The following is a 17,068-nucleotide window of genomic DNA, read 5'->3' as shown; positions in this document are numbered from 1 at the left end:
ATTTTAGATTTAAATCTAAAAGTGAAATTTACTACTTTTAACGTTTAGTCTGCAATTTCTAATATTTGTTCTTAATAACATGTGATGTTCAAGCTACTGTAAACTTGTTGCTTAAAAACAACATGAAAGACACATAAGATTGTTTAAAGACGTCTTTCTATTTCACAATTTTATGTACCTCACAGGGTGTCCCAATAAACATGAGATAGCTGTAATCTGTAAGAGTTTCGTCTGCTTTGTTCACATTTTGTTTGTTTATGTTTTGACTGCATACTTAGTAAAACAAGAAAATTGCAGTATACAAACAGAGTAAACTTGACCGTCTTCACTGTTTATCTTGGGGAGCCATTATAGACACATCTTTACAGCCATTTACCGTTTTCATAAAATAAACTCTAGCCGGCATAATAATATTATGGCTTTAGAAATAAGGTATTACAATGCTAATTCATAACAAAGACGATATCGAATTCGTCACTGAATTCCCATGTTTTTTTGGGACACCCTGTATATATTTTCCTAATTACCCTATTACCATATTAGTACCATATTATCCTATCAGAGAGGAGTTATGATTGAACTCACGTTAGACTTCAATCTCTTACGAGACATTTAGCTTGACGTGATTTAAGGTTTATTTATAATTTTCACGTTTTTAGATTTGGAATGTTGAAACCAAGCATATCAATTTATATGATTTTCATATTTACCATTAATCCAAGTATATGTGAAAAACCCGACAATGATATATTTTCCTCCGTGAAAGAACTTTCAAAACTTGTGAAAAAAGAAGACAAATTTTTCTTAAACTTGGAGACTTTAACGATAGAGTTAGAGAAAAAGGTTTCGAAACTTCGAAGATATTTAAAATTTAACAAGCCAAGGAGAGGGGTGGAGACTCCGGAGGAATATGTTTCTAATCCTGTAAACTCGATAGCACTCGTTAAACGATTGGGATTAGGTATCATTATTATTTTTTGTTATAATTAGTATTATTGTTAGTATTATTATTATTATTATTATTACTATTAATGTTATCTATTTTAGAAATGCATAAGTACGGAATCCATGAGCTATTGGCAGAAAAAAAAACATTAGAGTTGCAAACAGAACTAAACAGTCTTATCCAGGCAAAACATTCATTTATCATTAAATATTAAGCTCAACTTTTAGTCGTTCCATCATCCTAAAAGTAATCCATTTATTTTGAATCACTTTATCTTTGTATTCTGATACTGTAGATGTTTTACAGCTGTGAATTCTGCAAGACAAATTAGATTAAAAGATTAAAAAAGTTGAAAAAATTTAAATAGTTGTAAAGATTAAAAATAGTTATAAAGATTAAAAGTAGTAGTTGAGATTAAAAAATTTAAGTTTAAGTTAATCCACATTATTACGGTAAAATAAAATCAATATTTAAATCAAATGTTTGATAAACAGAATGATTTAGGAATTTCCAAAAATGTCAGATTTTTCCGGAGCCGCTAATGGTATTCATCTGTTACAGGTAAAAGATTAGGCAAGACAAGACAAGACAAGACAAGGCAAGACAAGACAAGACAAGACAAGACAAGACAAGACAAGACAAGACAAGACAAGACAAGACAAGACAAGGCAAGACAAGACAAGACAAGACAAGACAAGACAAGACAAGACAAGACAAGACACCTGAATGTTAAGGAACACTACAGGTTGAATATTTCACTTGTTGCAGAGGGAATAATTGAATATGAAAACCAGGTATTTACAGATTGGCAAATTTTTAAATAAATTTAAATGAATAGAAAATTATATTTATGACGTTTGGTTTCAGATTTTTAAAAGTGAACATACCCTTGGTGCAGATGAGCTTACTGAAATAGGTAAATGATAGAAAAATTAATTTTTAGTCGTCTTTGATTTGTGTTGATATATAAATAAATATATATACAGGGTGTCCCAATAAACATGGGAATTCATTGACGAATTTGATATAGTTTTTTTTTAAAATAATTCTTTGATTTAGTATAGTGATACCTACTGAGAAAGGTGTAATCCGTAAGAGTTTCGTCTGCTATGTTCACATTTTGTTTGTTTATGTTTTGACTTCATACGGCTGTACTTAGTAAAACAAGAAATTATTGCAGTATATAAATAGTGTAAACTTGTCCGTCTTCACTGTTCATCTTCCGGAGACATTATAGACACATCTTTACAGTCTTTTACCCTTCTCATAAAATAAACTCTATAGCAGACATAATAATATTATGGCTTTTGTAATTAGGTATTATCAATGCTAATTCATAATAAAGACAATATCAAATTCGTCACTGAATTCCCATGTTTTTGGGACGCCTTGTATTTATAATATGAATGTGCCAAAAAACGATGCAAACACAAATTTATTTTAACTTCCGGCCGACATAGCTTTGTCTACACAAAAAAAGATTCGTCAAAGAATGTAAATAGTCTCTGTTTACACTAAGAAAACTTTCGGAGAGTTTCAAAGTTCAGATTTACTAATTAAATAAATAAAATGGTTTAAAAGCTATATTTTAACCGCTTTAAGGACCGGGCAAACATAGTCAGAAGTTAGGACACCTAAGTTTAACTAATTAATTAATTAATACAAGCTTAATTTGAACTGATTTTATTAAAAATGAAATAAATTGAAGACGACATTCTAAAAGTTCTACATCTAAACTATTTGAAGGAATGCATGCAGCAAATGCTGGTTTCTATGATAGTGGAGTAGACTGGTTACAGCTCGCTAGGATTAAATATCATACAAACAGGTAAAAAAAAACATCTGCTAGATCTTCTCTTTGAAAAGGTTGCAATGCCCAATTCATATTGGTACTCTTGAAAGTTGTGTACGTCTGATTAAGTTAGTATGAATGAGGAATCCATTTTCTGTTTTTTATAAGCTGTTTATTTTCATTTGTGCTTTCTCTGCAAAAGTAACAATTGTGCATTTCTTGAAAAAATGGAGAAATTTTCGGAATTAAACCCATTTTTCAAGTCAGAAAAACAATGTTATGAATTTTTTTATTTTCATCAGATCAAAGTTTCTAGGGTATACCCTTGCTATTTAGACATTAAGCTATCTTTGCCTGGAGGGGCACCATTAGTTAAGATAATTAAGAAACTTAGTCTTTACTATCTTCTTCACCCTGTAGTTCATAAACATGATTTTAATAACATATGTTACCCTCTGTTCCAACCCTTACGCTGAGTATCATCCCTTTCCCTTATACTCCCTCACCTCCTCCTTACCTTTTTCCTAATTTATCATCATTCTTATGTTTAAAATGTACAATGTACATTGTTTTTATTTGCAATTCTCGTTCGTTTATAGTGGGCCAATCAATTAAAACAACCTACTCTGGTTAGGCGGGTCCAAACTACATAGTAAATTGTGATTGTTTTATTTGTATTATCTCGTGCTTTGTAGTTGGATAAAAATATGAAATGAAATATATATACAATCTAATTAAACTATAAGTCGTTTTTCTTTTTAAAACCATTTCGGCGACCACACTCTACAATATTTTATATTTAATATTGTTAATATTATTTAGAAAAAATGGTGAATTGTTTACGGAGACCACGGAGTCCATCGATTCCCGGCTTCGTGACGCAATCAAGGTAAAGGGTGTCCCAAAAAACATGGGAGTTCAGTGACGAATTGGATATCGTCTTGTTATGAATTAGCATTGTAATACCTAATTTCAACACCCATAATACTATTATGTCTGCTAGAATTTATTTTATGAAAAGGAAAGGGCAAAAGACTGTAAAGATGTGTCTATAAATATAATGTCTCCGCAAGATGAAAAGTGGAAACGGACAAGTTTATTCTGTTTGTATACTGCAATTTTCTTGTTTTACTAAGTACAACCGTATGCAGTCAAAACATAAACAAACAAAATGGCGAAACTCTTACAGCGTTCTCAGTAGGTATATCACTATACTAAATCAAAGATTTATTTGAAAAGACGATATCGAATTCGTCACTGAATTCCCATGTTTATTGGGACTCCCTGTACTAAATGGGTCATCTTATGCTTAAAAGATTGCAACAAAATATTATCTAAAAAAGTCAGGTATAAGTCAGCTGATTGCTGATGGCATCGTGTTGCATGAATCCAGTTTTTAAACATTAAAGGTTCTTTCTGACTTTTAAGAAGCTCCACAAGAGTTTGAGATGCTTCGTGCTTATAATCCTATACAAAATTGTATGCTTGATATGCTTGCTTTATTTAAGTTACTAGGGTTTCAGGGTGCTTCCATTGTGAGCATTTTCTCTTTGTTTAAAATATAAAACAATAACAAAAAATTTTTGAACAATTTGTTTGTGGATTTTTAAAGTTTGATGAAAATCAAATTTTGATGGATGGAAATTTTTGTCATTTTGATCATCCATAAACCATTTATGGGGTCATGTCAGGTTCCACAAAAAAATTGGGCCCAATTGGATCAGCCGTTTTGACGTATATTGGATTCAAACGACGGACAAACAGACATCTACAAGCCAAGTATATATATATATATATAGATTCTAAATATTTACCTTGACCAAAAAGATTTAACCAAAACGATTTGGAACTTATTGAAAATCGGAATTTGCTATATAATAAATAGACATCTTTATAAATTCCATAAACCACAGGGGGGGGGGGGGTGTTCCCTCCCTGTGGTTTTTTGTAAATAACTTAAAAACGGCTTACATTAGAAAGCTTAAACTTCTTCACTTTTTCAACATCTATAGTTGTAAACAAGTTTTGCTAAAAAAATTAGTTAAAAAATTAATAATGAAGCTACTGAGCTAAAATTTATATATTTGAAAAGCCCTTGAAAATGGATGTAAAAACATGTGTCATATGTTAATATTTGTCAACATTTAAAATAATTATTTTTGAACATTTTTCCGGCGTACTTTTTGAACATTTTTACGGCGTACTTTTTGAACTTGCTCTCCTTCAATGGAAGGTTAATTACGCTGACAGTTCCTTTAAACACATTAAATTAGCAAACTTAGCACTCTTAAAGTGTTAAAGGTCTTTTTTCTTAAAATCTAATAATATTACCTCCCGAAGTTCTAAACAATGATTTAAAATTTTTTTTTTTTTATAGATTCATGATCATTGGTTGGAAACCAGAGGAGTAGTTGGAGAGACGCATAGATGTAATCACCTACCATTCAATACTAAACTCAGGTATTATACAATATAATTGTAAACTTGTAATGGTTCCCACGTTCTGTACACAGATATACATATATTTTAGCAATAAACTTGATCTTATTTAGGAAAAAGAAGAAGTATCGTGAAGCCAGGAAATCTAATAGTTGGAGAAAAGCGGAGAAAAGTAGAAACATTTTCCCCCTTTATACACTTGTCAAAGATGCTAGGGAACATTCACTCAGGTAAATTCTATAATAGGTTGATTATCATCATTATCATCATTATTATCATTATCATCATTATCATCATTATCATCATTATCATCATTATTATAATTATCATCATTATCATCATTATCATCATTATCATCATTATTATCATTCATTATGATCATTATGATCATTATTATCATTATCATCATTATTATCATTATTATCATTATCATCATTATCATCATTATCATCATTATTATCATTCATTATCAATCATTATCATCATTATCATCATTATCATCATTATCATCATTATCATCATTATCATCATTATCATCATTATCATCATTATCATCATTATCATCATTATCTATCANAATTAAGTATTGTCTACTTCTTTATAATAATCCATTTCTACTTCTAGCTCCATTTAAGTTAGTATTGTCTACTTCTTTATATTAATCCATTTCTACTTCTAGCTCCATTTAAGTAAGTATTGTCTACTTCTTTATAGTAATCTATTTCTACTTCTAGCTCCATTCAATTAAGTATTGTCTACTTCTTTATATTAATCCATTTCTATTTCTAGCTCCATTCAATTAAGTATTGTCTACTTCTTTATATTAATCCATTTCTACTTCTAGCTCCATTCAATTAAGTATTGTCTACTTCTTTATAATAATCCATTACTGCTTCTAGCTCCATTCAATTAAGTATTGTCTACTTCTTTATAATAATCCATTACTGCTTCTAGCTCCATTCAATTAAGCATTGTCTACTTCTTTATAATAATCCATTTCTACTTCTAGCTCCATTCAATTAAGTGTTGTCTACTTCTTTATATTAATCCATTTATACCTCTAGCTCCATTCAATTAAGTATTGTAAATAATCCATTTTACTTCTAGCTCCATTTAAGTAAGTATTGTCTACTTCTATCATGAATTTTCAGATAGATAAACATTTAGAAATATGCATGAATAATAGAAAAAATACGTATTATGAAAATATGTTGAATAATCAAATGTTTTAGGTTAGAAGAGTTATCCTTTGAACCGTACATAACCGTACTGCATGAGTTTATGTACAACTCTGAGATGGAACATTTCAAGGATTATGCTTCAGGTATCCAGGAGTTTACTGTTTAACAAAATGCAAAAATGCGCAAAATTCTGCGCATGCGCAAATATTTTTAAAAAATTGTTCTGGGTCTAAAAATCTGATATCTTAAAGCTACAATATATTAAATATACTGAATGTCGTAAATAAAATTCTTTGTTGAAAAGAGCGTAACAGGTCTTAAATATTATATTATGCAATTTCGAACTAATGTTTGTAATTTCTATTAAACAAACAAACTTCTAACACGATACGTATAGTTGAGAGACGACTTGAAAATCGTCTTAATTAACAACATGTATTCGTTATCCTAATTAAAAAAATGTTCTTAGAAGAATTCTCACTTAATAACTTTAGTCCAGGCATTAATAAAATATTGTTTTCTTTTTTAATTCGTAAAAATTAAGAAAATGCTAAGAATTTCGCTGAGATAACAATTATTTCAAAGATCAAAAACAATCTTGAAGTCGTCTATCAACTGTCATGTTTCGTGGGACACCCTGTATTAAAATCAAATTTATAAAAGTCGTCTTCCCTTGACTGTTAAGATCTGCTTGCTCGAAGTACTCACGGATCTACTGAGGGGAACTCTGGCAGCTCCTATTTAAGAACTAGTAAACAAACCTGGTTGGATCACAGAGAATTCAGTCCTAACATCACACTGGTTCATAATAAGGTAATTTTATGCAAAGTGGGTTCACTGTGATTTAAAGAAATAAAGCTTTCCCACAAAAAATGTTTAATAATAGTGCAAATTTCTTCTTTAAAAACAAGAGCTAAACACAAATTTTTCCTGATTTAGGAATGTGCATGTTTAGGGCTACAAAAAAAGTGAGTTAGTAGGGTAAAATATAAGACCAATTGATGTTGCGACACTCTTCTAATAAACGTTTAAAATTAACTTAAAAACTTTTTTAAAAAAACCTTGTAAAGGATTTCCATCACACTATTCTAATAGTTACATGATCCTAGTCGGTACAACATCTACCGTCGAGACAGGCTACCCAGTCTAGAGTCGACCCATCACGTTTTATGCAACAAATGTAGTCTGGCAATACCACGTGCAGTGTCAAAGAGTCATATTGTATTATTGTGACGTATAATTTGAAAACATGTACTGTAATTAAATACATCATAACAAGTCCATATTGTCCTCATTATTACTCAGATAGAGATATCCGGGTACCTTTGTGAATTGAACATTCCACAAATTAAAGGGAGGCTCACTTGAAATTTCGTCTGTATGTCCTGTAAGAAGGGGAAATATTTTTCATGTTTTAATTTTTCCATTTGGAATTTATTTTCCATGACTGAAGGGGAGTTCAGCAGTTTTTCTGCCATCATAAACTACATTAAAGCCTTCAAGGTATTTGTGTTTGCAGACATGTATTCAAGATTTGCATATGAATTCAACAGTGCAAAATATTCTTCTCTATTTTTTGCACAGTAATCAATACTATTTGACAATAATAATGTCTTAAAAATATTTTTTAATATTTGCTTAAACCCCAGTCTTCAAAAGCAAATCCATAAACAACTCTAAATAGGAGGAATTGATGACATTTAACCAATCTAATGAGTATTTGATGTTGTTCTAAAGCATATTTAGTTTTAGCGGTAGAGCTTCAAAATTATCGTATCAAGTCAAATGGGTAAACCCATGGGAATTATGAATTTTACTTCTAAATTGTAGGCTTGAGTGTTAATGAATATGCTAGAATATTGTTAAACAGTTATTCAAATTTAACCCATAGGATTTAAATAATTTACTTCTAAATTAAAAGTTTGAGTGCAAATGAAAGTGCTAGAATATTATTAAACAGTTATTCAAATTTGACCTGTAGGATTTAAAGAATTTTACTTCTAGATTATAGGTTTGAGTGTAAATGAAAGGGCTAGAATATTTAGATAGTTTTTTAAAATTAACCTGTAGGATGAAAAGAATTTTACTTCTAGATTATAGGCTTGAGTGTAAATGAAAGGGCTAGAATATTTAGATAGTTATTCAAAATTAACCTGTAGGATGAAAAGAATTTTACTTCTAGATTATAGGCTTGAGTGTAAATGAAAGGGCTAGAATATTATTAAATAGTTATTCAAAATTAACCTGTAGGATGAAAAGAATTTTACTTCTAGATTGAAAGTTTGAGTGTAAATGAAAGTGCTAGAATATTGTAGTTTGAGTGTAAATGAAAGTGCTAGAGTATTGTAGTTTGAGTGTAAATGAAAGTGCTAGAGTATTGTTAAATAAATATCCAAAATTATCCCGAGCGCAGAGCGGGTCTTTATTTTTATTAATTGTCCCAAGGAACGTAAAGTAACTTAACGTCCCTCTGTTGTGGGAATCCTGGGTCGGTAATGTTGGTTAAAACCCGGTAAAAATTTTACTTCTAGATTGGAGGTTCGAGTTTGAATGAAAGTGCTAGAATATTGGAGACTGACTGGAGCTGGGGATCATACTTTTCAACCAGGGATGTGTTCAACGCAACAGATAAAGGTAGAATTTCATAGTTTCGGTTGGACATGATGTTTTGTGTCGGTTGGGACATGAGGTTTTGTGTCGGTTGGGACATGATGTATTGTGTCGCTGGGACATGATGTATTGTGTCGGTTGGGACATGATGTATTGTGTCGGTTGGCACATGATGTTTTGTGTCGGTTGGGACATGATGTTTTGTGTCGGTTGGGACATGATGTTTTGTGTCGGTTGGGACATGATGTATTGTGTCGGTTGGGGCATGATGTTTTGTGTCGGTTGGGGCATGATGTATTGTGTCGGATGGGGCATGATGTGTCGGTTGGGGCATGATATTTTGTGTCGGATGGGACATTATGTATTGTGTCGGTTGGCACATGATGTTTTGTGTCGGTTGGGACATGATGTTTTGTGTCGGTTGGGACATGATGTTTTGTGTCGGTTGGGACATGATGTATTGTGTCGGATGGGACATTATGTATTGTGTCGGTTGGGACATGATGTTTTGTGTCGGTTGGGACATTATGTATTGTGTCGGTTGGCACATGATGTTTTGTGTCGGTTGGGACATGATGTTTTGTGTCGGTTGGGACATTATGTTTTGTGTGCTCCGTTTTTAACATTTAAGAATCTGAAAAGTTTCTCCTGTTTTAAGATTTTATGCGTGATAAGTGTTCTTTGTTAATTTAAACAAAAATATTTGCTCTGCCCACAGATTTTGTCCAAATCTATTTTTTAAAACGATTTGACGAATTGTTTTGAAAAATCTTTTTTGGAATTAATATATTTGGTTAAAGTAAAGTTAGGAAAAAGTAATAAAAGAAGAATTATCAAGCATAACATTTTGAAACAGGATTCTTAAGGAGCCTCTTAAAAGTCGAAAAATGTAAATTGTTTAAAGGGAGTGACCGGCTATGTAAGGTAGTTGAACTGAGTATGCAGTGTTGTTGAAAACTTCTTTCGGATTCATTTGAGACATATAAAACTTTATAAAGATCTGTAAATCCTAAGTTTGAGCGCAAATTCGACGTTCAAAACTCCTACTTTGGTTGGGGCTGGATAGGTTTTCAGAATCGGGTTTTTTAAATTATTAAATAACGACAACGAAAAATAAAGTAAAGATTATACAGTAATCTAATTAGATGGTTGGGAACATATTTCTCAAAAGAAATTTGTCAATAAATCAATGCTAGAATTGATTATTTCGTGTTTATCATTTTATTGAATTTCTTATTTTCTTTAGATTTATTCGCAGATATCTTCAAATTCTTCAAACTTCGTCTTTTCAATAATAATTCTAGAAAATCTGCAGAAAATCTTTGTGAATAATAAGAAACCAGAATAATAAGAAAATAGAAACTAACAATTAAACAAGATTACTTATTTTCAATGATAAGATTGATTTTTGTAGAACTTTTTAAACATTTTATGTCCTCGATATTTTATAATTAAAAAAACTAATTCTGAAGACGTATCAACCCCAAAGAAGGAGTGAATTTGCGCTCAAACTCAGGATTTACAGATCTTTAAAAAAAAATATGTCTCAAATGAATCCGAAAGAAGTTTTCCACAACATTGTATACTCAGTTCAACAACCTTACATAGCCGGTCACTCCCTTTAAAAACTGATCTCAACATCGGCCATCAGTAGTAATATGGGATAAGATTTAATAAATATCGAAAATATTTATATGCGTTATAGAAGTAGTTAAATCCTTTCTGTTGTTTAAGTTGAGGAGAAGTGATTCAATTTGGAATATGAACTAAAATTCGCCATTCATTAAATTTTGCAAAATTTCTTGAAAATCCAAAAGTTGAAAATGAAATATATTTTATTAAAGGAAGTACTTGCTAGACATGTACAGTCATAACCAGAAAGACCCATAATGAAATGGCAGTTAATCAGAACACTTTATATTTATATCTCTGGTAATTTTAAACGCCTAAACAAGGCAGACAAGGCAGACCATATTTTAGAATAAGCAGGACAAGGGCTATTTTGTAATTAAAGTTTCATTAATCGTAATTGTATAATTAGACTGTAAAGTCGTCTGATTAATTGTAAATTAATTCCGGGTCTTTCTGAGCATGACTGTAGTTGAGCTGAAAGTGCAGTATTGTAGAGAAAAACTTTAGGATTCTTTTTATACCAATGAGACATTTTTACGGTGTACAATATTTTAATAAGAGCATAAAGTCATTTGAAATATTTCATGTGCTGTTTCAGTCAGCAAAAGAAACGTTTTTTTTAATTCTTAATCTTAAAAATGTCTCATTAGTATCAACTGAATCGTAAAGTTTGTTTATACACTTACTGCACTTTGAGTTCAACTACCATGGAAAGCAAGTCACCCTCTTTAAATAATATTTTTTTTTCAGTCGCTGCAAGAGTTTCTGACCGGATGGAACTGGTTGGAAAATTCAAACTTTTAAAATATTGGTCAGCAGAGAAATTTCAGGTTTTAAATCAAATAAAACTTTTTATTTAAGATATTTTTAGAGTGATTTAAGATTTATTTGTAAAGATTGCAAACTATGGTCTGGGTGGGCAGTATGGCCAACATTTGGATGCGCACGGATACTGGAACGGAGTCACAAAATCTGATTTTCTTGAAAAGACAGGTAAAATGTTAAGATGACTAGGCATTCAACAATTCATCTCAATGTTCTAATCCATGTTTACAGAAAATTAATTATTAGAGTGCAACAGTTAATTTCTTAGAAAATACAATAATCCAATTGTCAATACAGGGTGGCAAAAATATCGCTCTTTGAAACATTGTAGCATTCATCATGGTTCCATTTAAAAAATGTTGCACATTATTATAAAATCTTTGCAATATTTCAGATCAATCAATTTCAATTATGTAGCACAAAAAGTAAAGAAATAAAATAGTTTAAAACTTGACCTATTTTTATAATTTGATTATGTTTTATGCTTTTTTTTCTTCAATCCGATCCAAAACATCTGAAAAACTGATGGCTGTTCGTATTTTCAGGTGATCGTATAGCTACCATAATGGTCTACCTTGCAGACGTTGAGGTAACCGATTCATGAAGAATTAAAAAACTTTTTTATTTTTATAATTACTTTTCCCATCTCTTTTATTGTATATGAAAAATTGTTTATTTATAAATTTTTGATTGATTGATTAACTGTAGGCTGGCGGCGCCACGTGTTTCCCAAACACTGGAAACCGGATTACAGTGAAGAAAGGAGACGCGGCATTTTGGTTGAACATGTACACAAGTGGACTTCAGGTAATATTTTAAAAGAAGAAAACACTGACCTATAAACTGGAAGGTATTAATATTATCTTCTGTTCGTCTGGCTAAAAATATACAGTGAGACCCATTAAACTGTGGAATAGGAAGACAACTGTTAGACTCAGTGATGGTCCAATGAAAAAAAAAACACAACAATTGTGCAGTATGCACTGACCTTGGTCATTTATTAAGTTTTTTTTTTAAGCACTCAAAAGCGTATTTAATCTTAAACAACAATAAATACTCATAAAGGTATTCGAATGTCGTCTTCATCTTCAAGAGTTTTATGAGTCACACTTTTCCATGCACTTTATTTAACCTTCTCAGTACTCATGTGCATCTCACATTGCTGCACACTAGCTGTTTTAAATAACTTGAATTTGAGTACTATTTCAAAGGATAGTGCCTATTAAATAATCAGAATGATTGATTACAATTTTTTCTTCATTATTACTCACATCTTTAGCCAAATCCGAATTCGTTTTTTTGTTGCAATTTTCGACCAATTTATTTGCTATTGTTAAGGACCAATTTACAAATCATGGTGGTTGCCCTGTATTAGTTGGGAGTAAATGGATAACTAATAAATGGGTTGGATACTTAGATCAATTCAGGTACAAAAACTAATCAAATCCAATTGCAAAAAAAAACAATCAAATCAAAAAATTAATAACAAAAAACAATGAAATCAAAACCAATTACAAACAACACAATCAAAGTAATACCAGAAACCAACCAAATAAATAACAACGCCAGAAACCAATAAAATCAAAGTGGATCACTCAGAAATTAAAAATAAAATGAAAATGATTTTATCAGAACTCAGAAGCCATCTTTAACAAAAACCAATCAAAACCATCCGTACCAGAAAAAATTCCGATTAAAACCTGTTACACTAGAAACTAATCAAAGTAAAACAAAAAATACCAGAAACCAATCAAAGTAAAACAACTATACCAGAAACCAATCAAAGTAAAACAACTATACCAGAAACTAATCAAAGCGATACTAACTATACCAGAAACTTAGTAAAGTAAAACAACTATACCAGCAATTATCAAAGTAAAACAACCATATCAGAAACTAATCAAAGTAAAAAAACTGTACCAGAAATTAATAAAAGTAAAGTATAACAACTACACCAGAAACTTATTAAAGTAAAACTTAAGTATACTAAAAATTTATAAAAGTAAAACAACTTTACCAGAAACCAATCAAAGTAAAAACATTACCAGAAACTAATCACAGCTAAACAAAAATACTAGAAACCAATCAAAGTAAAACAAATATACCGGAAACCAATCAAAGTAAAACAAATATACCAGAAACCAATTAAATCTAAACCAACTACATCAGAAACTAATCAAAGCAAAACTATTTATACCAGAAACCAACTGTACCAGAAACCAACTATACCAGAAACTAATCAAAGCAAAACTAACTATACCAAAAACCAATTAAATCTAAACCAGCTATACCAGATACTAATCAAATCAAAACCAACCTCACCAGAAACCAATCAAATTACAAAATTAAACCCCAATTCAATTATTAGATCTGGGAAAACAAATCTTTATTCTTACCAAACTAAATCAAACAATTAATATTTTACATATATTAAACATGGTAAATACAAAACTAATTCTAAAAGCATGAGAATTCATGAATTCAACTAGATGAAATAATCTAAGTTTAAAATATCAAAGGTTTACACAATCAGGTTGCAAAGATATAGAGATCATTCCGGATTATGGCAAAGACTTTCTTTATAACTGACCCAACTTTTTTGCAAAAATAGACACAGTATATTACTTCTATTACAATTTCTTTCAAAAAATTTTCCCTGAAAATATGCAACTTACATTAAAAACAATTATGAAAGCAATTATTTTTGAAATTTATTTTGATTATCAATAATTTTGTATGTTTTTTTAGAGAGTATCCGTGTAGCGTGAAGGGATGGAATGAAAGATTTCACAAGTTTGAATCATATTATTAATAGATTTAAATAAACTGCTCGTTATCTGTATTAAAATAAGAACATAAACAAATATATCTTTTTAAAGATGCATTTTGCTAAGTAAGGTGGAGAAAGAAGGATGTTGGGAAGAATGTATGTCAGGGGCGGAGCAAAGTGCATTATCTCTTTCTATCTGTAAACTCCAGTTCTCCTACTTTCTATCTGTTTCCTCCAGTTCTCCTACTTTCTATCTGTAAACTCCAGTTCTCCTACTTTCTATCTGTAAACTCCAGTTCTCCTACTTTCTATCTGTAAACTCCAGTTCTCCTACTTTCTATCTGTTTACTCCAGTTCTTTTACTTTCTATCTTTTAACTCTAGTTCTCCTACTTTCTATCTTTTAACTCTAGTTCTCCTACTTTCTATCTGTAAACTCTAGTTCTCCTACTTTCTATCTGTAAACTCTAGTTCTCCTTCTTTCTATCTGTAAACTCCAGTTCTCCTACTTTCTATCTGTTTACTCCAGTTCTTCTACTTTCTATCTTTTAACTCTAGTTCTCCTACTTTCTATCTGTAAACTCCAGTTCTCATACTTTCTATCTGTAAACTCCAGTTCTCCTACTTTCTATCTGTTTACTCCAGTTCTTCTACTTTCTATCTGTTAACTCTAGTTCTCCTACTTTCTATCTGTAAACTCCNAACCTGAAAAAATATTTTTTTTTCAATTTTTAGCAAGGTCTATTGGCCCCTGATAGGAACAATTGGCTGGTAACTGCCTATAATCAAACTGCAATATATTCTCCAATTTGGCCGAACACCTCGGACACTCTCGGACATCCTACTTATCCTACTCATCCTACTCATCCTAATTTATATGGTCTACACCCTCATAGTTTCATTCAATCTAGGGGGGGGGGAGATACATACAGTTTTTTTGCTGACGGTAAAAGTTTGAAATAATAAAAAGGATTTATTGTTTTAAAAACTTAATTTTTTCGTTATATACGGTCTGTCAATGTGATTTTTAAGTGACCCATAAGAGTTTAATGATAAGTTGTTGTCATCTAACATTATTTTCCCATTGTTTCCTCTTTAAAGGTGGCTTGAAGATTTATGCAATAGATAAAAGAAAGAAAACTGTGAAGATAAGATATACTTGGAAGATGCATATTTTCTCATCTTTTCGAGAACGAAGTACGACAATATCATCCTCATTGCTTGGAAGGATGCAAATAACTTTGTAAGATAGAAACAATAGTTGGGATGTTGGGAAGTAACTTGGTTAGAAAGAAACAATAGTTGGGAAAAATGCAAGTAACTTACAAAGAAAAAAAACAATAATTGAAAAGAATGAAAGTAAGACAGAAACAATAGTTGGGAACGATACAAATGACTTCGTAAGATAGAAACAATAGTTGGGAAGAATGCAAATAACTTGGTAAGATAGAAACAATAGTTGGAAAGAATGCAAGTAACTTAGTAAGATAGAAACAATAGTTGGGAAGAATGCAAGTAGCCTAGTAAGATAGAAACAATAGTTGGGAAGAATGCAAGTAGCCTAGCAAGATAGAAACAATAGTTGGGAAGAATGCAAGTAGCCTAGCAAGATAGAAACAATAGTTGGGAAGAATGCAAGTAGCCTAGCAAGATAGAAACAATAGTTGGGAAGAATGCAAGTAGCCTAGCAAGATAGAAACAATAGTTGGGAAGAATGCAAGTAGCCTAGCAAGATAGAAACAATAGTTGGGAAGAATGCAAGTAGCCTAGCAAGATAGAAACAATAGTTGGGAAGAATGCAAGTAGCCTAGCAAGATAGNCTCTCGGACATCCTACTTATCCTACTCATCCTACTCATCCTAATTTATATGGTCTACACCCTCATAGTTTCATTCAATCTAGGGGGGGGGGAGATACATACAGTTTTTTTGCTGACGGTAAAAGTTTGAAATAATAAAAAGGATTTATTGTTTTAAAAACTTAATTTTTTCGTTATATACGGTCTGTCAATGTGATTTTTAAGTGACCCATAAGAGTTTAATGATAAGTTGTTGTCATCTAACATTATTTTCCCATTGTTTCCTCTTTAAAGGTGGCTTGAAGATTTATGCAATAGATAAAAGAAAGAAAACTGTGAAGATAAGATATACTTGGAAGATGCATATTTTCTCATCTTTTCGAGAACGAAGTACGACAATATCATCCTCATTGCATGGCTAGAGTTGTTAATCGTTTTTGGTTTCGTTTTTCAATCGTTTTCAAAAACGATCGTTTCGTTTTGGAAAAAAACGATGGTTTTTAAAAACGACCCCACTCGTTTTGAACTTTTAGAAACTGAAAACGAATAACATTTTAGAATACGAATAACGTTTTAGAAAACGATAGTTTTTTTAAAAACTATTTGTGACCGTTTTTATACGATTATTTTTAAAAACGATCGCTTATGAAAAACGATCATTTTTGAAAAAAAATATTGACAATTATCGTCGTTCTCATTACGAAACGACCGTTTTAAAAAAATGAAAACGTTAACATCTCTATGCATGGATAATCAGAGAAAGAGCGGAAAAGGGTAAATTGGGATTCTGCCGCTCTTAGGAAGGATGAAACTATTTAATCGAAGAATTCAAATGAGAAGCAACAATAATAACAGAAAAAGGTCGAATTTTTTTATTTTTAAAACATGTTGATATGGGTATCAAAAAATACGCCTGGAACCGTAGAATACGGTCTATTTATTCGTTTTTCGAGATTTCAAACGTGTTTTATTTTTAGGCTAAACAATTCGTTTTTTATACTAGGACAAATATCTTTTCTTATAACCTTTTTTTGCTTATAAAGTGCGTAATTTTCCAGGGGTTTTTATGAAATTAA

The 17,068-nt window shown here is 31.0% G+C and overlaps 2 protein-coding genes across 2 annotated transcripts; both read left to right on the top strand.

The window, feature by feature from the left end:
- The first annotated feature begins 485 nt into the window (after positions 1-485).
- LOC111696416 (prolyl 4-hydroxylase subunit alpha-3) lies at positions 486-5,411 on the top strand. Its single transcript, XM_023466013.1, has 9 exons — positions 486-961; positions 1,048-1,130; positions 1,451-1,507; positions 1,681-1,740; positions 1,814-1,862; positions 2,693-2,774; positions 3,561-3,627; positions 5,116-5,198; positions 5,291-5,411. The coding sequence occupies exons 1-9, from the start codon at positions 667-669 to the stop codon at positions 5,409-5,411; spliced, it is 897 nt and encodes a 298-aa protein (XP_023321781.1). The 5' UTR covers positions 486-666.
- Positions 5,412-5,771: 360 nt separating this feature from the next.
- Positions 5,772-14,307, top strand: LOC111696407 (prolyl 4-hydroxylase subunit alpha-1). Its single transcript, XM_023466004.1, has 10 exons — positions 5,772-5,811; positions 6,410-6,501; positions 7,044-7,171; positions 8,890-8,992; positions 11,351-11,430; positions 11,497-11,593; positions 11,971-12,014; positions 12,134-12,232; positions 12,764-12,852; positions 14,174-14,307. The coding sequence occupies exons 2-10, from the start codon at positions 6,459-6,461 to the stop codon at positions 14,235-14,237; spliced, it is 747 nt and encodes a 248-aa protein (XP_023321772.1). The 5' UTR covers positions 5,772-5,811; positions 6,410-6,458; the 3' UTR covers positions 14,238-14,307.
- The last annotated feature ends 2,761 nt before the right edge of the window (positions 14,308-17,068 follow it).

Source organism: Eurytemora carolleeae, unplaced genomic scaffold (genome assembly GCF_000591075.1).
Source record: "Eurytemora carolleeae unplaced genomic scaffold, Eaff_2.0 scaffold6, whole genome shotgun sequence".
Classification (NCBI taxonomy): Eukaryota; Metazoa; Arthropoda; class Copepoda; order Calanoida; family Temoridae; genus Eurytemora; species Eurytemora carolleeae.
The sequence above is the reverse complement of the archived record's forward strand: the minus strand, read 5'-3'. Positions and strand labels throughout refer to the sequence as shown.

Bases quoted from the DNA above. Each gene is read 5' to 3' on its own strand.
- LOC111696416 (XM_023466013.1), top strand. From the start codon at position 667: ATGTTGAAACCAAGCATATCAATTTATATGATTTTCATATTTACCATT. The intron at 962-1,047 runs GTATCATTATTA...TATCTATTTTAG, and splicing joins CGTTAAACGATTGGGATTAG to AAATGCATAAGTACGGAATC. The intron at 5,199-5,290 runs GTATTATACAAT...GATCTTATTTAG, and splicing joins CCATTCAATACTAAACTCAG to GAAAAAGAAGAAGTATCGTG.
- LOC111696407 (XM_023466004.1), top strand. From the start codon at position 6,459: ATGTACAACTCTGAGATGGAACATTTCAAGGATTATGCTTCAG. The intron at 7,172-8,889 runs GTAATTTTATGC...TTTTACTTCTAG, and splicing joins TCACACTGGTTCATAATAAG to ATTGGAGGTTCGAGTTTGAA. The intron at 12,853-14,173 runs GTACAAAAACTA...ATGTTTTTTTAG, and splicing joins GGATACTTAGATCAATTCAG to AGAGTATCCGTGTAGCGTGA.